At 40.0% G+C, this 22128-nt stretch overlaps 1 protein-coding gene across 2 annotated transcripts in view; it reads left to right on the forward strand.

Annotated features, from left to right (window-relative positions):
• The window catches only part of LOC122789899 (mucosa-associated lymphoid tissue lymphoma translocation protein 1-like), a 696960-nt gene that overhangs the window by 464622 nt on the left and 210210 nt on the right, over positions 1 to 22128 (forward strand). For both annotated transcript variants that reach the window (XM_044057339.1, XM_044057340.1), the window contains exon 11: positions 5475 to 5624. In XM_044057339.1, coding sequence (XP_043913274.1) covers positions 5475 to 5624 — 150 coding nt within the window. The remainder of the gene's footprint in view (positions 1 to 5474; positions 5625 to 22128) is intronic.

The following is a 22128-nucleotide window of genomic DNA, read 5'->3' on the forward strand; positions in this document are numbered from 1 at the left end:
AAGGATAGCAACATGACAATATCTGTGTTAATTACACGCTGATTCAAGTCAACATTTTAAACCATAATATGCCAGGAAGTTATTATTTGTACACATATTAATAAAATAAGACAAGATTAATTTCCACATAGCAGAAAGCAAGCTCCTGCTATATTGGGTGATTTAGAAGTTCAGTATAGTGATAAACTATAAACTAAGTGAACAAAACAGTGTTTGCTTCATGAATTTGAAGAACTATTTACTGGTCTGGGATATTTACCACGTGTTTTATCACAATCATGAGATGCTACAATGTTAACAGTGGTTCATTCTCCAATGAATATTCTAGTAACTGCAAAGAGAAGTGGAAAGTTGAGTTTAAGGGAGCTCATGATTATGATTAAGAAACAGACTGAACCTAAAGAGTCAAAGAGTAGTATTGTTACTGTACTGAAAACAAATAAAACATATTTGTATTGATCTGGAGGATCTTAGTAAACCCACAAATAAGAAAGATTATCCACCTTATACAGATGAGGAAAAATTTCCGGCTCTATCAGGAGAAAAATGTTTTTCTGTAGTTGATCATCATGGATTTTTGGCAAAATTAGTCTACATTCACCTCACAGTAAGATGTTGTCCTGATCGATTCTCAGCTAGAGCGTCTTCTGTGTGGAGACATACGTGTACCTTTGTTGAAGGTTGTGCGTCAGAACCAGCAACTCGGCATGTAAAAATCTACTGCCAGTCATTAGCGGACCGGAGTTTCGCTGTGGCGACCCCTAACCGGGAAAAGCAGAAAGACACAACAACAACAAGTTGTATAATTTTAATTCCTTTTGGGAATATTCAGATTTTTAAAACTTTTACTTGATATTTCATCAGCACCCAAGTATTTTTATCAGAGAGCTGCTGTTCAAAATGATTAAGGGACTTGAAGGTCATATTGTTATCATTTATAATTTCTTAGTATGGAGAACACAAGAGAATGAGTCTGTGAAATCTCAAGTTGAACAGTAGTAAGTATAAAACCAAAGACACAGAAATTAGATGCATTATGTATATTTTAAAATTAAAAAGCCTAAAACTGATGATGTGAAAGTCAAAAGTATTAGTACGGGTCTATATCACTTTGATTATGAAATTCCTTGAACCTCTGTTTATCGAACATTATTCATATCAGCGAATGTTTTACACAGGGAATGGAGTTAGTTCTCTTCCTCTCCAACCATCACACAGTGTAGCATATCAAACCCACCAAGGTGGGGGACTGCACCCCCCCTACTAATATATATATATATATATATATATATATATATATATATATATATATATATATATATATATATATATATATATATATCAACTCAAGATCACACTACAGTGGGGGAAAGGGCAATCTTCTGACTGCTGGCCAACCAACTCATTTCCCTGTGTAAAACGTTCACTAGTGTGAACATTCACGGAAAGGAACATTCACTAAATAATGTTCGATGAATGGAGGTTCAAGGAATTTCATCTTCAACAAACTAATATAGACTCAAGTCAAGAGTATTAGTACGTATGCCTTTTCCAAAGGATGAACAAGCTTTTATGAAATTTCCTGGTATACTGCAATATTTAAAGTTTATTCTGAATGTCAGAAAGAAGTGTGCCGTTAAGAAAATTAATGGAACAATATGAAGAATGTTTCCAAAGTACACAGCAAGAAAAGTATGTTTAATTACTTAAATGGTTAGTGAGAAAAATATCCATACCAACATATTTTGATATGAACAAAAAAGTGACACATTACAAATAGACACAAGCCAAAAATACTACTGATGTAGTATTTCTGTAAAAAGATAAAACAGTTGTCCATGGGTCCATAGTCTGTACTAACAATGGCCTTTAGATAGGATATGATAAGACAAAAACAGTTCTGCTAGCTGTAGTACATTCTTGTGAAAAAGTCTATGAGTGTAGTTATGGGAAAAGTGGTCAAAAGCCATTACAGAATACATTCAAGAAGTTGTTACACTAGGCACTGCCAAGTCTGAAGAATCTTGTTTCAATTACTGAACTATTTGTTAGTTGTAAGTTATAGGTCAGTTAAAGAAATGCACAAAGCAGAAATGCTGAGTTATTTTTTACTGTCAGAGCAGGAAGATTTGACCAGTGATGAACTGGAAGTTAAGAGAATAATTCCACCATTATATTATGATAAACAGGATGTTGTCCTGTTCGATTCTCAGCTAGAGCGTCTTCTGTGTGGAGACGTGTGTGAATGGGCGTACCTTCATTGAAGGTTGTGCAGGGCTGGCAACTCGGCACATAAAAATCTACTGCCAATCATTAGCGGACCGGAGTTCCGCTGTGGCGACCCCTATGCTGAAAGACACAACAACATTATGATAAACAGGAAGCTTAAAGTGTTTTAGGGAGGTACTGATAATGTTCATAAGATAACGATACTTCATGAAGTCACTGTGAGAACTTAACCAGAACAGAAAACTGTGTTAGGCAAAGAAATTCTACAATACTTTTCATTTAAAGAAGAGATTAATTGTATTCCAGACTATATGTTCAAATGTTCAAGGCTGATAAAATGATGGAGTTATTTCAGTTAAGGAAAGAAATGTTAGCAGAAAAATTAGCTGTCAAGAATTGTTCACTGTAAATAAATATTTTGTGTTGCATTATTTTGTGTAGATATGCCGAAATAAATGAAGCAAGGGTTTCAGAATTATGCAGTGTGCAAGGCACATCGCTGATACTAATCCAAGAGAAGGATTTTTTTTTATTATTCACTTCCAGGAGTATCACAGAGTAAAGTTGAAACAGATTTGTTTCAGCTCCAAAGACTATGTGTTAAATATAATTCAAAGGTTTCATGGGGTTCTGAAGTTAACAGATAAGTATGATCAGTGCCCTGAAAGTGGTTTTGTTTTCAAGGGATAACATTCCAGACAGAGTAGTAGTAGATAACAAGCCGCAGCATGCAGGTAATGTGTTCAAGAAATTAGAAAACGAATAGGACTTTTGCTGTGTTACCTGTACCTAGGTTCATTCTGTTAACTTAAAAAAAGCAGGTCAAACTTTTCAAATCCTAATGAAGAGACTGGAATGCATTAAGAATAATTTTTGATTGGAATGCATTAACAATATTTTTTATGTGAACTCACACTCCTTTTGGAACACAGAAACACTCCACTGCAACGTTTAGGTCCATAACAGCTCAATATCTAATGGGTCATACACTGAAGAACAGAATTTCTGCATCATGCCTATTCTTAATATATGAAGTCCAGAAACTGAAATCAAACCAGAGCCACTCTTATGTTCACCTTGCATGTCTTGTTTAAAAGAAATAGACAGAGTGAGAATTCTGCAGGGCTCTTGTGAGGAGGATCCGGAAAAAGCTGTTCTGAAGCAATGTGAGCTCCAAGTTGCTTGTTGTTCATACTGTTGATGCAAAACTGCTTAGACGAAATAAGAGGCGTCTGTTCAGGCTAATGCATCATTGTCATTATGTCAAATATGTGCTTGTAATACTTTGAGAAATGTTGAGATATCCAAAGACGTGTTCAAGAGACACTTCCACTGAAGACTTTTAGATGGGAATCTAACTCACGGTAATTAAGAACAATAAGATGAGCTGTTCTTTATAGGCCATAATCATTGTCATGTTTTGCAGACTATAAAAAAGTATCGCAAGGTGTAAAATTAAGAAATCCAGGTAGAAAGTTTAGGACTGAAAATGTCAAACCTGAAACAAAACTGACTAGCTGAAAAGTAATGACAGAATGCAAGAATATTTGATATTTGATGCAATAAAAGTATCAGGTGTTTGTATTTATTGAAATGACTGCTGTTTGAAAGTTTAAAATGCAAGTGATTGCTTTTGACACATACTGTACTGTCTACCTTGAAGAATTAGAGAGAGAATTTTTTGCTTCTGGAAAGGGGATGTAACATGTGTGTGTTTGTCTTTAACCTATGCCTTTGGCTTTATTCGTATTCCTGTATACATGTGTTGCATGGTCTAGTTTCCTATACAATAATGCATATTCTGAAAGAAAAGCTAATAATGCCAACAGCACAGAAACGTGTGTCTTATTTCATTATTCATATTTAAAATTTCCTAATGCTCAAGAATGGATCATGTTAGCACATGTGGGGGAAGGGCTTGACAGTGGGGATGAGCTCAATATTTTCTGATGTCTAGAGTTTCAGTAGAAGTGAAGTTCAAGGGGTACGATTAGAATGAAACTGCAGAAAGGCAGTTCTTGCTAGAAAAGATGACTATGGTGGAAGTAGTGGTGATGTATACAGACCCAGGGGTAATTATTTATAGTTTATATGGTGAAGTCCTTCACAGTTAGTATTTTGGCAGGTGTCGACCCCATTTTTGATGCATGTCAGTGGAGTAGCAATGAGATGATAACTGATTTGCGGTTCTGAATTGTCTAGTAGTCATGTTTGCAAGTATTTATAGTTTCTTAGGTAAGTAGTAAGCTAGTTGAACTTGTAGACCATTTTAAGGCTAGCCTTTTCCCTTTCAAATGTGAGATGCAAACCCTGCACCTTGTAACTGTGAGGTAAACACACTAACCGTTATACTAACCCCAACCCAAAATATCTGTAAACTGGATTCAAACCCTGCATGGTATCTTTCTTTCTTTCTTTAAGCTCAATTCACTTAATATTTTGCGCCACAGTGATAGGTTTACTTATTTTTGTGTGGGCAATTCAACTGTTTTCTTTCAGCTTTTTGCTGTTGCAATGTACAGTCAGTCCTTTATTTTTCTTAAGAAATAACTCATTAGTTCATATACTTGGGTGGTGATTTTTTTTATACAATTTCTTCATTCGTTTTGCTTTATGTAAGAGGAGGATTTTAAAGTTAGGCAGTCCGCCTGTGAATAAAAACATCATGTAACTACTTTGCTGATTCATACTGCCAGTGATGTTAATGTGAAGGTGTAAAATGTCACTCTCCCAGCTCTCTGGCTTGGCTTGGTTAATATGAGCCAGTGTTGTAACATAACAGCCTAAGCCTAAGGAAAAAAATGTGTTCACAAAAGCATTACTTTAGCATGTGTATTTTTACACAAATTTAAAACACACTTTTTCTTTTTAAGTACGTATTTATTTCAGCATGTTCATTGATACATTTGAAGATAGCAACATAGTGCCTTATTGCACATGTTTCGGGCTTGCTAAAGTACACTTGACATTTTCCTGCGGTCTGCTTCAGCGAGCTAACAGCATCACTGCATTAAACTGCATTAATTGTACATTACTGGTAACAAAGCTTCTTAAAACAAATATTCACTTTATAGGCAGTATCATACGGAAGTACTAAGTTCATTGAAAATATGTTTTTCTGTGTGAAAAATTGATGCATGTGTTGTGCCTGCTAGTGTACTGTAGTAAACAGCTGTTCCTTCTTTAGCTTCAACTCCTAGTGACAGGGCAGGAATGTAGTGAAAAATATCTTTGTCCTTTTGTAGATATTGGAAAAGATCCACTTGTCACTGGAAAGCAGGTGATGGAGATTAAGCACACATTGAAGGAAGGACGATCACTGAGTGACAAGATTCACACGTCTGGGCACACAGTGGAGTTTCGACTTCGAAATGAACTCTGGCAACAAGCCATTGGTAAGAACCAGATCATAGAATATGGAGGTGAAACAGTTTTCTGGAGTCTGTAATTGCCTTTTGCTAAAAGATTAAAAAACTATGTCCAAGTTCACATATAACTAATACAAATTGTCTGTCTTTCTTGCTTTCTGTTAAGTGCTCTGCATTTTCAGTCATATGTATGTGTGATTTTGTTTATCATGTTTAATCTCAGGTATTGATTCCTCCATCCAGCTTTGTCACAGATCTCTTACAAGGACTCTAATTCTCCGCAGGGAATGTCTAACATCTTGGCATTCTCTGTTTCCCCTCTCTTGCTGCTCTTCCTCTTATATCACCAAACACAGCTTGTGCCTCACATGAGAATAATCACTCCAATAATCATTTAGAGGAAAACTCAGTCATGGCAATGGGACAAAAAAGTCACGTGGCCAAAAGATCAGGAGTGTAGAGTTGTAAAAAGGGAAAGAGTATGGCATCGATAGATTACAAAAAAGCATTTGAAAGCATCCCACATTCATGGATAAATGTGTACAAGATACATCATATGTCAATCAGTTACACTCCTGTGACCATGAAACACTGGCAAACCACTTTAAAATTAAGCCATTACAAAGAGCAAATTATTATCCAATGGATAAAAGTTTAAAGGGGGATATTCCAGGGTGAGTCTTTTGTCACTGCTGTAGTTTTATCTTGCCCTTAACACATTAAGCTGTTTACTTAACAGACCAGGTCTTGGTTACAATTTGGCTCCCAGAAAACAAACTTGCTTAAAAAATTCTCATCTACTTTTTGTGGATGACTTAAAACAGCATAGCTCATCAGATGAGGAGCTGAAAGCACAACTGCAAATGGTTAAAACTTTCTCAGATGATATAAAAATGACATTTGGTCTTGATAAATGTGCGAAAGGAAGTTTTAATGCAGGAAAGTCACAGTCTCAAGAACTGTCAATCTAGGACAGGAATGTAATATAAAAGAACTTGAGCTGGAAGGAGTGCAGAAATATATGGGAACTGACAAATGACTGGCAATAAAGCATCAGCAAATGTGAATAAAACTCAGTAAGGAGTACTTCAGAAGAGTAAAACTAATATTGGAAGCTTGACATCTAGGAATAAAGTCCAAGCTATAAACTGATTTAATCTCCCTTTTTAAATTATAGTTTTGGTGTGATTGATTGGACCCAAAAGGTATTGGATCAGTTAGACAGAAAAAAAAAACAAGAAAATGATTTGCACTTATCAAATCACTGTATACAAATATTATATATTCCACTGTCTGAAGGAGGTATGGGCCTCCTTGAAATTGATTACATTTCTACATCTGCCTCATGAGACTGCATACATATCTGCTGACCTCTTCACATCTAAACATATTGAAAGTTTTAAAACATCAGGAGAGGAAGTCTACCTCTCTGTTTAGTTTAACAGCAGCATTCAAGTGGCAAATCAAATGTGAAGTAGACAAAAGTCATAGAGCAACTGAATGTGCCAAAAAAGCAAAATAAATATAAGGAGAAGGATCAGATGATAAGGAAAGAAATATGGAAAAGCCATAAATATAATAGTAAGTATAGAGCTCTCCTGGAAAAACCTCATGTTGATCAGGATTTGACAAAGGAATGGTTAAGGAGAGGTGAGTTAAAATCAAAGGATGAGAGGTTAATGTCAACCCAGGACAGTGGACCACATACACATTGGTTTATAAAGCCCACTGAACACGTGAGAGAAACAAACAAATGTAGATTCTGTGAAAAAAATTGGAAACAGTTGCACGCCTTGTTGTTGGATGTGATATACTCAACGAAGAGGGCCTGTACCCTGAAATGCACAGTAATGTGGCAAGATTGTTGTATCGAGGATTGTGCAAACACTACAATACAGAAGTAGTTGATAAAAAATTGGAAACAAACCACAAAACATTACAGGGAACGATGAAGTGTACATCACACAGGATCATCCATTACCAATAATTAAAAAAAAATGCAAGAAAACCAGATATAGTTGTCCATGAAAAAAAGACTAAAATAGCATTCATCATTGAACTTGCTACACTTAGTAATTACATTGTCTCAAGTACCAAGTGGCACAGAGACATAAAATATCTGCATGCAGAAACTAAAGCAGTGTGGAAGAGAGATACCAAGACAGTTCCAATTGTGGTAGGAGCAATGAGTCTTATAAAAAAGAATTTACAGTCATACTTAGATATGCATCTGACACATGCAACTCCATATGACATACAGGAGTCATTACTGGGTACATTGCAGGTGCTGTGAAGTGCACTTCTGGCTAACACCAAAGAATGAAACAATACTAATTTCATGAACTTTAATCATGCCATGCCATAGGAATGGGATCCATTCCCGTCATAGCATTAGAAACCCAAAAACCCTGGAGAAATTAAATTGAGAATATAGCCCTTTCCCTTGCAGAGTAAGGAAAGGATACAGTTTCCCTAATCCTACACACTGTGCCCTTGTAGTTGGGGTTGGTAGTCTTGAAGTAAAATCACTGCTTTGAGCAGGTTACAGATTGAATCATTCAGCTTTTGGGAAAGGTGAAGCTTCTGAAAACAAAAACAGATATTGTAATAACCTGAGGGTTTGCGTACAAGTAGCACCATTTGACTTGTGCATTGTTATGTCAGTACAGTGTGCTTGAGGAGTTGCTAAATGTAGGATATCCTGTTTTAGTGATCATTCTTTTTCTGTAATGATAGGTACACTGCAAGAGATCGTGTTTCGAAGCAAGAAATCATGTTTCAAAAGTGCAAACTGCTTCTGTGCCTCAAGTTTGAGGTGTTACTTTCACTACCTCTCCAGAGGGCCTGCAAATGCTTTGTTGTGATTAGTGTACTATCCCGGTAAACAAATTAAATAAAAAATAAATAAAAATAAGAGTGTAAGACAACATGTCTTTAAAGTAATTTAGGAGGCTCTACAAATATTTATCTAGTACTTATTTCAGTTAGGAGGTGTAGAAATACAGCTTGTAAAGCAGCTGCTAGTTCTGTTGATGGTTACTAGTACTTGGACCAGGGTCACCACTGATCCAGTATGGTCTCATAGTACTTAACATTTGGACTGATCATTCAGAAGTATTTGTACCTTTGAGAACTAAGTGTGAATCTGCTTAAGGTCAGACAGCCAACAGTGCGTGCCATGTTGGACTTGGTGCAACAGATCTGTAGTAGATGGTGGTATTTGGGTCCACTACAGATGATTAAAGTGGCTTTGAGGGAGTATAAATTCATTGTCCTGTTCACTAAATCCTTTATATGAAAGAAATGTATTGATTCAGATGAGTCTAAGCCTGCACTTAAAGTGACTATAGCCAACTTCATTGTCATAGCTTTTTGGGTTAGATTATTAAAATGTTTTTACTAGCCAAAGGATTGAGCAAGGAGGATTCAGTAATTTACTCCTTGGTTGAACTGACTTCAGTTTTTCATCTTGACTTCTTTGTAGATTGCCTGCCTGTACTGTGCTACTTGCCCAATATAGTAATACATGTGCATTTATGGTGTTCCCTATATGGGATATATGGATAGCATTTCATAGGTACACTAATTACCACAAGTATAATGAACCTGAAACTAGCACATCCACAGAGAAATACATGCAGACTTCAACAGTCTTCTTGTCTGGAGGTGGCTAAATTTTTTTTTTTTCAGAAATGGATAGTGATTCACAATATATAGGTTCATATGTAGGTACTAGGCTATCTGCCCAAGGGCATTTATAAGCCTAGCCAGAGTGTGTCAGCTTTCGCCACCCCATTGATTAATTAACTGAGCCTCTGTCAAGAAGAGCCAATGAAGTGATCCCAGAGGTGTATTTTCTGTTACCCATTGACTTGTCAAGGTTTCTCTTGAAGAGTGTTAGTGAGGGGCTCTGCCTAATGTAGTTAGGAATTTTGTTCCAAAGCATTGGGAGTCTCTGTGACAGGAATCTATCCCTCCAGCATGTTCTATTTATTGTTGTGGCGAGGTTTAGCTCACTAGAGCGAGTGGCTCGCAGTGACTTGGATTTCTTTAGGTGGAGCATGTCCATCAATTCAGAGTTGGACATGGCTTTGTAAGTCAGGCAGAGATCACCTCTGAGTAAGCGATATGCCACTGAGTACAGCTGGAGTTTTTCCAGTCGGGCTGCATAGGACATATGTTTGAGACCAGTAATCCTCTTGGTGAGGTACTTTTGTGGTCTTTCCAGCTGTTGGAAGTACTTTGGAAATATGATTGTCAAAGGAGAGATTACTATCTACCTGGGTCCCCAGATCTCTTATTACCTCATCTGTATTAAGGGAGCTGCCACCTATGTGGTAATTCATAAGTGTTTTGATTTTCCCAAACGGGATGACTATGCATTTTTTGGCATTTAGCTTGAGACCATGACTTTGACACCAGGTGTCCATCTCAGTAAGGCCCTTTTGGAGAATGTCGGTGTCAGCCGGAGAGTCAATTATGGCTCCCAGTTTGCAGTCATCGGCGAACTTGGTTAGCCATAGTCCTCCTGTGTTTGCCTGTACTTCTGAGAAGTATATGCCAAACAGTAGGGGTCCCAAGACCGAGCCTTGTGGGACACCACTTGTGACTGGTTTAGAGTCGGACCTGGAGCCCACTATTCTTACCGTGTGAGTTCTGTCTGTAAGCCAGTTGGCAACTCATCTCATGACGTAGGGGTTTATGTTCAGGATGGTGAGTTTTTCTATAATTCCCGAGTGGGGAATGGTGTCAAAAGCCTTGGCAAGGTCAAGGTAGGCTTTGTGAACTACCTTCCCGTCATCTATGGCCTTGGTGACTGTCTCAAAGAAGTCAACCAGGTTTAGTAGGTATGATCTGCCCTTAACAAAGCTGAACTGGGTCAGATCAAGTGTTTGGAGGCTCCAAATGTCTTTGTTAATGAGTTCCATGATGATGTGTTCCATAGCATTGCAGGCCAGGCTAGTCAGGCTTATGGGGCGATAGTTACCAGGGTCAGTTGTGGCCCCTCCATTGTGGAGTGGAATAACTGTTGCTGTGTGCCATTCTATGGGCACATAGCCTGTGGAGAGGCTGAGGTTGAACAGTGTGTTTAGGTGGGGGGGTTAGTTTGTTCTGTAGTTCATGCAAGACGCAGCCTGGGACACCATCTGGCCCCATTGACGCTGTGATTTTGACTTTTGAAAGGGCTGTTTTCACCTGTGCGTCTGTGATTTCAAGGACACTACACTTTTCCGGTATTGTTGTGGGCCCTTTTAGGGGTGAGAGGAGGGTGAAGTTTGCACTGAATCTATCTGCCAGGATGTTGGCAATATCAGTGGGTTCAGTATATTTTGTGCTATTTTGCACTAGCTCAGAGCATGTCTGTGAGTTGCCAATTAGATTCTTGACATAGCTAAAGAAGGCTTTGTGGTTATCTTTTGAATCTTTGGCTATTTTTCTTTCGAAGTTAGCCTTGGAAGATTTTATGAGGGACCTTAGTTTCTTACTGATACTGATCAGGGATGTCTTTCCTTCTTGGGATTTGCTTTTTTTCTGAACTAGTTTCCTCCTTCTATTGTATAGCCTGTTTATGGCAGGGGTCTACCAGACTGGTGTCCTTCTCTTAGGGGAGTGAGTCTTGGTTTTGCTAGGGATGGCACAATCCATGCATCCTTGTAGGTGCTTGTAGAGTACATTTGTAAAGGTTCCTGCATCTTGGACACTGTTATCCTTTAGTGTGGGGGTTGTGAAACTTACCACCTCTGTCTTAAGTAAGGTGAAGTTTGCTATAGAAAAGTTTTTCACTGTGGTTTCCTTGGTTGGAGGTGGTGGTGTGGTGTGGACATCCAGAGTGATTAGTTTATGGTCTGATCTAACTAGTGACGGGTTGACCTCTGGTGTGGAACACCTGTCGCCCATATTGGTGATGACCAGGTCCAATATGTTTTCACCTCTGGTAGGGGAGTTTGCCAGCTGATCCAGGGCATTTGAGTTGATAAATTCCAGGAAGCGCTGGACCTGGGAGTTTGTACTTGAGTAGTTTTCCCAGTTAACGGTAGGGTAATTGAAATCGCCCAATATCAGGGTGTTCAGTAGGACCTTCATGTTTTCCAGTGTCTCCAAAAAGGTGGAGTGGTGGTCCTGGGTCATGGAGGGTGATCTGTAGCAGGCCACAATTTGCATTGCAAATTTGCCTGATGTTAGTTGCACATGGATGATCTCGGCGGTATCATGCTGCGCCACTAACCTGGAGGTGTAGGTATCCTTGATGAATATGGATTCACCCCCTCCTTTTGTGTTTCGGTTAATGTTCTGTGGCTGAAATGTGTGATATGAGTTGTAGCCTGCTAGTGCTGGGGTGCTCTGTGGAGCCTTGAACCAGGTTTCAGTTACTGCACAGATGTCAACGTTCTCCATACTGAGGAGTGCTTTGAGCGCATGCATTTTGAGATTTAAACTCCTGGTGTTGAGTAGCATAACCCTCATTTTTTTATTTGTGCTGTTTACGGAGGTGGGTTTGACTTTTGAGCCTTGCCTAAAAAAGGCACTATGGGGGCAGCAAGAGCCTTGGCCAGTATTCAAAAGCCTAGGGGTGACAGGTGCAAACTGTCTCTTGTGAAGCAATGAGGGCTGTTGAGCATGTTGTCCCAGGCTGACAGATACTGGATCCACTTTGAATGACACCATAAGCTTAGCCAATTTTTTTAAATTGATCATTTTGTCTTTGTACTGCGGTATCATTCTTGGTGAGGGCAGGATGCTACTCCGGGTCAGGGTCATACCCGCCTGGGCTACATGATCAGAGAGCTCTTCCATGTCTCTTTTCATGTAGTCCAGGGAGGTACGTCTCAGGTCATTCACACCAACATGAACAATGACAGAGTCATATTTGTACTTGTTCTGGAGTGACCTGAGTGCTTGTGTTATGTGGCGGATTCTGGCTCCCGACAGGCAGCTAACATTAATCTTCTCCTTGTCCAGCTTTAACTTACTGTATAATCTATGGTATATCTTTAACTTACTGTATAATCTATGGTAAAGAAACACAGGATATTGTTTGGGGTTTCAATTACAACTTTGAACAGTGCATTTTACTAAATTAGAACAAGACCATCATTATCAATACCATCTGGTGACATATTTTTCTTTAAAACTATATGTCCAACAGTCCTCATATTGTAGACCCTACTGTGGCCAAAACTTTACGGTCACCAGCTGGTGATAGTTGTACTTGCTCTCTTCCTTTTATCAAGAGAAACAATCCCAGTTTCTGAACATCTTTAACTTCCCTTGAATTCCCCACTATGTAATCCTGCATGTCATCAAGAAGTAATGTCACACATTCTTGAAAAAGTTTATAAAATTCGTAAGCGAGCAAATTATCCCATGCCACCATTTAGGACCTTAATTGCCACAACATGTTTAGCACCTTGCTCTTCTTAATGGAAGGAGATAAACATTGAATTTCTTCCAGCACAGCTTTAGAATTTATTGATCTTTCACGTCAGAAGGAAAGCTACACTGACTGCATTCTGCCACTGTACTACCCTAATATGGTATACTAAAAGAAAATGTGCTCCCTGCAGAATATATCAGAAACTAAATACTTAGCCTGTGTGGTATTACTGCTTGTGTTAGACTCTGCTATTCATTTCTGCAGGGAATTTTACTTTTAATGACTGTTAGATGACTGTGGAGGGAGAACATATGAGTTTGGGACCCTGCCTCCATCCCATGTGTGAGGTGCAAGGGGGACCTGCCCTAATTGTTATGAGTGGCTTTTAGAAGAAGCATATTCTTATTCTCTTTTCTTTGAGCAGTATATTATTTTACTGACTATGCATTAACCCTTGGTTGAAAAATTGGAAAGAACACACAAGGAGATCATGTGTAGTCCTTAGGCACACTTTATTATTTGAACACTATGCTCGTGCACAATATGATTTTTATTACTGCTGGCTGGCTCATGTTTACACGTCTCTAGAAGTACTGCACAGCTACCATTCTGTTGTTACTCTAACTGAAAGTAATCTTCCCAGAAGCAGTCTTTTTTTTCAGCTTGCCTGCAAAAGTTAAAAAAAAAAGACTTTAAGGTGTACCTTAAATTCCTCTCCAAGTCCTGCTGTCACCTGCATGCAGTTTCTGATACACAAGTTAATACACAAAATTAATTTCTCCATTTGAAATATGCAGCTGATATCCTTTGTTTGAAGCATTTATGTTAACCATTGAGATTCACAGGTTCTGAGGTTTCCTCCCTGGGACACCACTTTAAGGGGGCTCTGCTCAGATAGACTTTCTGCTCAAACAGACACTAATAAATATATAGGTAAATTACACAAAAAGATCTTTTTGAGTTAACGAAGGGGCTATGCTAGGGACAGAATTTTTTGTGGTCTTGAATTTGTTAAAGGCTAAAAAGCAGCAAGTACGACACACCTGAAGCACTTGGGGTATTGTCAGTGAAGGAATGGAGTGACTGTAATACATACCTCTCTTAGTGGTCCGGCTACAGGTTTGAACCATATGTTTTAGTATCACCCTACTTAAAGAGTATTAACAAGTCCATATCTGGTAAGAACTTGAGTAATACCAGTGCAGCAGTTTTCCCCAGCATTACTTTCTCTGGCTAACTGGGAATGAGCAGCTGCTTTCCTGTATAGTATTGTAATACCAGCTCAGTTAATTAAATGAACAGAAAAAAACACTGTACTCATCTCCTCACCACAACCACAATAACAACATTCAGACGGTACCAGAGAGTCATCCTAGTTGTGTAAATGAAGGAATATTTAGTGGTTTTATTTTTGTTCTAGTGCCACTCAATGTGTACTAGCAGCCAATCAAAAGTATGTGTTTCTCAACAACTGGACCTGAAGCAGAACACATTGGCAAGGATTCACAAAGCCTCCGTGTAAGAGTTATAACTCTTACACGGAGGCTGCAGTTAAACGGAGTGATGTCAGCATGCTCTGCATATTCATGAGAGCATGCTGAATCACACCTAAGTTTAACACGGTCTGTGTAAGACAGTAGGGGGTGTGTCCGTAGGCTGAGCCCTGCAAGCGGACACGCCCCCTGAAGTGTAAAAGTGCCCAAAGTAAACACCCACAACAGAGTCCACTGAAATGTGAATAAACACAACACAACACATGCCCCACAGACTGTGAACATAAAATATATAAATGAACATGTTATATATTTTTTTTAAATTGTAAAAATGTTTAACCGTGAGTGCGCTCGTTTGCTGGCGTGCGTAAGCGCAGCTACAGTTAGCAGTCAGTGGGAAAGCATATAAGAACTAAATATGCAAAATAAGCCAGGAAGCAATAGCATAGCAGTAGAGATGTTGGCTGAAGAGCAGGCATTCATGGTTCGAGCCCCCACAACACCAATTTTTTTTTCAAAATAAGCAGGAAACAAGTCCCTGACAAATATGTACACATAAAACCACAATTTATGTAAAATGTAATGAAATAGCCCATTTATATTGAAGACATGTGAGGTAACAAAAGAAGAAAAAATGCCAGATGTGCTCATAGCTGAGCTACAGTTTAACAGAGTGAGTGCATCTGCCCGTAGATGAGCAGTGGTGTAACTGGTGCAAAATGAGTGCCCGTAGCTGAGCAGTGGTTTAACACGCTCAATCTATGTGCCCCTAACTGAGCTGAGCGTAATATGCATGCCGATAGCCAAATGAGGCTTAAAGCAGCGTACGCTGTTTGCGCGGAGCTGCGCACCGCACAAACAAGCTAACCGACGGGCAACGTTGAGCAAGCCGTATCAAAACTGCCTTTACACAGACACACCCCTCAGCATGTCTAGACAGTCATGAAAAATAAAAAGCAGTGGCCAGGTTAGAACCCAGGATACTATACACCATAGTCAAGGTATCAAACCACTAAGCCATGACAGCACTACCTAGAAATGCAATAATAGCTAATATATAGGAATGAATACAAACTGGAGCATGACAATGCAGGTTTACTGAAGTTGATACAATTCCAAAATGGCCAATCACAGATATGTGCGGGAAAAACGGACTATATAAGCCCCATAGGCGAGAATACACAGCATAAACGATTGTAGAACTGACCTGCAGGCAGAATGACAGGAGTAGGAGAGGGTAGTTGCTTTCGAGCACAGAGGTGGGGTGTTGAGGAGTCCAGGTACATGGTCTGGCTCCTAGTCCATAATCATGAGGCCCAACTCGTGCAGGGCCAGGTCCTCTGGGGAGCATACAGGGCCGAGGCATGGGACCGGTTGGCTCATGATCTCACCAGTGCCACAGGGATTCCAAGGACTGGTGAGCAGGTCCGTCACCACCATGCGGACCTGAAGAGATGCAAGCAGGACCAACTGAACCTTTGGATCCAGGAGGCCCAGCAAACACCCAATGCCCCACTACTGAGTAAGTAACGTTTAATTATGCATGTAAGAAATTAAACTAGCTGATATTATGGAGATGTGTATTCCAATATTACTTCATTTATATTACAGCTGCAGGTGTCCGTTCTGCGAACCGCAGAGCCTATGGCGATAGGCTGGTGCGGTTGCACCACCAGGCAGGTCAGTAATCCACTACCAGTAACTGTAAAGAAATATAAAAGTATGACAGTCAGCAAAAGAGTGCAGTGTAGTCAGTAAGGAATAAAATCTGCAAGTAACAGTGTGAAAGTGTATGCAAGTATTGCTTGATTATAAAAGTGTGTTTCAGCCTGTAATTTAAACCAAAAAATGAAACTGTCTGACATATATTCTGAAATAAAAATGCCCTACCTGTAAGAAAATAGTACACAACCTGCAGCAGGCTGAAAAGTATAGCTGCAGAAGAAGATGAAATCACATGTGTGAAATATATCCCTGTGGAAATACTGAAACATGACAGAAGTGAGACTGCTGGAAAGGATTGTAATAACTACAGGTAAAACATGTCAATAAAGCCTAGAAGTGAGTACCATCCTGAATAGTAAAATGAAAGCAAGTGAGAGAGTGTGAGAAAGTGTCATGAATCCAGCAATACAGTAGTAATAACCCCTGAATAAAGTATACTGCAGTCAAGACAGAATGAAATGCATGTGAGATTCAAAACCAAACAGCAAAATCTGTTCAAAGTGTTGCTGCATCTGGAATGTGTATTCCAAAATCTGGATATGTTGCTCTCAGTCTGCAATATGCAGATAGGATGATTGTCTGATATACCAAACATCCACACTTGTCTACAGCTATATAAAGCAAATGTAGCAGGATGATGTAGCTGAACAAAGCTAGATATGAATGTGTATGAAGAACCATAAAATATATATTGATGTTGCAGTAACAGTCCTATCACCAAGTTGAAATAGTTATTATATAGGAAACTGTAGTCAGAACAGTAGTGTGTATATAACTGTAGCTATTAGAAATGTACAGCATATGTATTGTTATTCGAAGGTGTTAATATTACTTTCTTCACCCCACCCTATAACCACATATAACCCATTCCACGTGAAAATGGTATGTGCAATCACAATTAACACCCCTGGACGTTTGTCCTGTTGGGTCATATATATTTGCATGTCCGTTGATGCATCTGCCCTGTTCATACATCCACACCTGATGGCCTGTTGCCATCAATTAACCCTGCATGTTGTTGGACTATGTATTTCTGTTCAAATTATGCATGTGTTATGCACGCTGTTCAATGGTGTGAATATCTGGGTGTTTGGTTAATGGGAATACTAATGCATGCTATTACAACTAATTGTGAATGATATTATATGTCACTAACCCAAACTGTCATGACATAATGCAAAACATAGGACGACAGGGAAGGCGAGTTCCAGCGGACCCACCTCTCCCACCTCAGCTGGCAAGTGCACCTGGCACTAGTGCCGTGTCCGGACCCTCCTCCGGTGGCCCTGTGCCACCTGCGGGTGGAAGCACTGCAGGGGATGGGGCTCGCCCCCCCCCTCTGCAAGTGTGGCCGGAGGAGAACCACCACTCACCCTCCGTAGCGTCCGGACTGTAGTGCGTAGGGAGATTTGGGACTCTGTTCTCGAGCGCCTACGCCAGCTCGAGGCATGGGTGGCGCAACTAATGGGCATGCCTGTTGCCCCTGCCTACACAGCCCCCAGCACAACCCCGTCCTGGGCATTGAAGGAACAGTGGCAACTGCCTATGGGTGGGGAAATCAGTTCCACTGTTGCCATCTGTGGGCTCATGGGCTCTGGATATCCAAATCTCCGTCCCCGTCAATTGTGTAACCCCCCCACACATGTCATACACTGCCCCTGTATGCGTCTTGTTTGTCTTGTCTGTTTACCTACCCAACCTACATCCCCAGCTGTACCGACTTCCTTCACCTGACATACCACTCTCACCTGGAAAAAAAAAAGGGCACTCTGTACCCACAAAAAAATTATGCCCCATACATAGCTGCCCATTCCGCACACATGTCTGCTGGACATGGAACCTATCAATTACAATTGGCTGTACAACAAGTATTATTGTTGTCCTGACACCTCTCTCAGGGGTGGAAGGTTTCAAATGTCACACCAAATTACATACATATGCACAGCTGTTGCTGATGAAGAAATGGGCAGCTATGAGCCTTACCTACATCCCTCCTGCACATCCCAAGCTTGTTTCCCTACTGTCTTACCCTCTTTGTGACCCCTTTTTCACCACTTTCCTGTCTCCCCATTTTCTTCTCTTTCAAAGAAAATAGCACGGGTGTGCGGAAGAGTAAGCACGTTTAAGCGGTTGTAAGCGGGTTTGCACTTGTGTGTGCGGAGCTAAACTCCAGTGCACATGCGTGAGCTCCACGCAAACCAGCGCTAACCCGGTTACAACTGCTTAAAAGTGCCTTAGTCACTTTGATTGACAGGTCTTGTAGTCAGTTCAGAAGCAAAATAAAATCCCACTGGCAGTCCCGAACCCAGGACCTTGGAAACAGTAGTCTGCATGACTTACCACTAAGCCATGACTCTTATACAAGAACATTGTGCTAAAATAAATATATCATGTAATAGTAGGAATGAATGTAAAGGGAATATAGATGTGTAGTACACAAAGCATGCCATTTAGAATTACTATCAAAACTAGTGGATTTCCGTAATAGTAGTGTGTGAACAGAAACAGCTATGCTAGTTGGTAGCTAGTAGGTAATAATGTCACTATAGCACCTTGCAAGCCACACACATACTCACAGCAGGATAATCACTGCCCATACCCCACAACCTCTTACAGGAACACATCTGGACCAAGTAATAAAATATGTGGAGCAAAGGCCCAAAACCAGGGACACATTACAAATAATGTTACAACAAATGCAGACAGTTCAGAGAATAACAGGGTCTGCATTTTGTGGGATGTTTGGAAGGGTATGTTTGTCACCATATTCTGACTTGAGCCCAGAGTGATTTGCCAGAAAAAGGTGTGCATGAGATATTGACCAAAATATGAGGCAGAAATGTGGACAACCTGCAAATATCTGTACACATGACAGGTCTGACACCACCATATTTGAATAGTTAAGAGCCTAGACATAGCAACAGTGAATGACTTACAGGGATGCCCCACAGACTCCATGTGAAATGTACAAACAGTAGGCAGAAAGGTGTAACACATGCAATGGTAACTATGGAGTCCTGAAAGTATTCACCACTTGCATGGCAGAAAAAGTGTAGTAATACAGATGCTCATGCTAACCCACAGTCACAACTGCAGCATACCAGACATTTTAATGGGTGTACCCCACTGATATGTACCATTCCATGAGGCAGATAACAGATGAACCTGAAAGTCTCTGGGGCCTACTCAGCAGCATACTCAAATAACCTAATAGATGTCAAGGCCCACACCATGGCCAGACCACACTGCATGCTGTAACATCCTAGCAGATATAGCAAGCATTCCAAGGTGTGGTGAATGTACATGGAAAATAGGAAAGCTACAGCAGCACACTACAGTCAGGACACCTAGCAGGCATACAAGTAGTGACTGTAAAGGGCAAATATTGAAGCCTTAGCAACAAAGTGCAAGCAAAAGTGAAAGGAAAGCACACACACACACACACATTAACAGTAGTAGTAGTTGTAGGTGTCAGTGTACATACACAGTTAGTACAGGAAACTGGAGAAATGAATGGAGGAATGTTAATCTACAACACACCTGGAAATATGAGAGAGATACCAACCTTTACACTCACAGAACATTGTCCACAGCATAACAGCATGGTCCCTGCCCTTAAAATCTGAAAGGGCTATGCCTATCTTACATACCTTTTTATAGCACTGTTTTGAAATCACAGTGAGAACTGCAATCAGTACACAACTGGCTGCATGCAATTAGCAAATGCCGGCTAACAATTGGTGCAGAGGCCATCACATGGGCATATGCAGATACCTACAAAAGTATGCTGTACTCCCAGTCCACACATGCAATACTTTCATTGCACCCTGAGAAGGACGTGAGAGACAGACAGAGAGAGAGAGACAGAGACAGAGAAAATTGCAATTAAGCAGACACAAACAAATTGTTCAGCAACAGCCACCTGAAAGATGACAACTGGGAAGTGGAGCAGCAGGACAGAGAACCAGATGGCAACACAAGCAGCTGTGACAAACACAGGTAATGTAAAGTAATACTATAAAGGTCTACATACTGTGAACCCTCCATATGTGTCATTGGTCTGTATCCATATGTATATGAAGATGTGTAAAGGGCAGGGGACATACAGCAACTATCAGTGAAGGCTGTACATACATTTGTATGTGAGAGCATCTATGTGCACATATCATTGTTGGTTGATTGTAGGTTGTAGTGCCATGTACAAAGTAGGTTTCACAGTTATGTATGTTTAGCAGTATGTTAGTGTGTGTATACAGTATGGTAGACAAACATGTTGATATACCTGTCTATCATATGGATACGTATGTATGTCAACATATGTATGTGTGTATGTATATATATATATATATATATATATATATATATATATATATGACATGCATATATGTATACATGCATAGAGAGAGAGATGTAGGAATACATAGACAGATGTAGATAGAATATTGTACAATCATATATATGTAATGCACACATACAGATATAGATATATGTAGATACATATACATAGACAGACTGATCTGACTATCTACAGGTATGACTGTATATGACGACCTTCAACACAGCCTGTCCCACCCCCTCTGTGCCCCCCCCTCCACATCTATAGCAATATATGTACATCAATATATATATGTGTATATGTATACAGACATATATATATATAAATATATATATATATATATATATATATATATATATATATATATATATATATATATATATATATATATATATATATATATATATATATCTATATCTATATATATATATATATATATATATAGAGAGAGAGAGAGATGTATATAAATTCTGAGTGAGGCACATGTGTACAGATGTATTGCAACAGGTGCCTGGTGACAAAGGCATGGAGTGAACACCAGTGTCAAAACTGGAGTACCATACCACATTCCAAATCACCTACACCAGTAACCACCAGATATGTGATTGGCTGCCCACCACTGCATGTGTCAGGGGTGAACAGGGTCATAAATGTGCACAATAGTGGCCCCAATGATATTCACAGTGGCACACTATCCCTGGAATACCTGCACATGGTATGTGTCAGCGAACATGGTGCGTCAGCTATGGACATGTAGGTCGGTGTACCCCTCCACACCACATAATGGATGCCATGGTATGGACCTCACATAACAGCTACAGATATGGAGAAGGACACAGTGACATGTACAACACTGTGACAATGCACTCAAACACATTACCAATGCACAGTGACTGACAACACCACAGAGTACACATATACTACCCACATAGAGGTTACCACTCCCGGATTTACATATGTAAGTCACACCCATGACAGATGTCCAACAACCATAGTAACACCTCACACCATCCACAACCTAAATGACTGCTGTGTGTCGTCCGTGCCACTGCAATAGAGTGCACATGTGGAGGTAAAAGTTCCTACCCACAGATAAGACATACCCTGCAATAAACCACACAGTGTTAAGAAGCAAGACTCCCCATGAGTACGTCACACATACCCCTGCTGAATGTTAGTCAGATAGGTAATATGCCATATGAGTCACCCTGTGTAACTGTGTGACAGCAGCAGGTACCATCACATCACATGTGTCACAATGGTCAGGGTAGCAGAACAGTATGCTGCTGTAGTCCCAGGGGCAATAGCATATTGTATAGTATTGTATTGTAATGTAATGTATTGTGTTGTATTGTATTGGTATGTTGAGGTGCCTCCTTCGTGGAGTGGAACCACTGCTGCTGTGCGCCAGTGTACAGGTACATATCCTGTAGTCAGGCTAGTGTTACATAGCACTTATATATGTGTGTTTAGCTCCTGTCAGAGTTTATGTAGCATGCAACTGGGGATACCATCAGGTCCCATTCATGTTGTGTATTCTGCTGTCCTGAGGGTGGCTCTCACCTGGACATCTGTGATGACAGGGATGTTACAGTCAGCTGG

The sequence above is a fragment of the Protopterus annectens genome, chromosome 15.part0 (assembly GCF_019279795.1).
Source record: "Protopterus annectens isolate FY-2018-M chromosome 15.part0, PAN1.0, whole genome shotgun sequence".
NCBI lineage: Eukaryota > Metazoa > Chordata > Ceratodontiformes > Protopteridae > Protopterus > Protopterus annectens.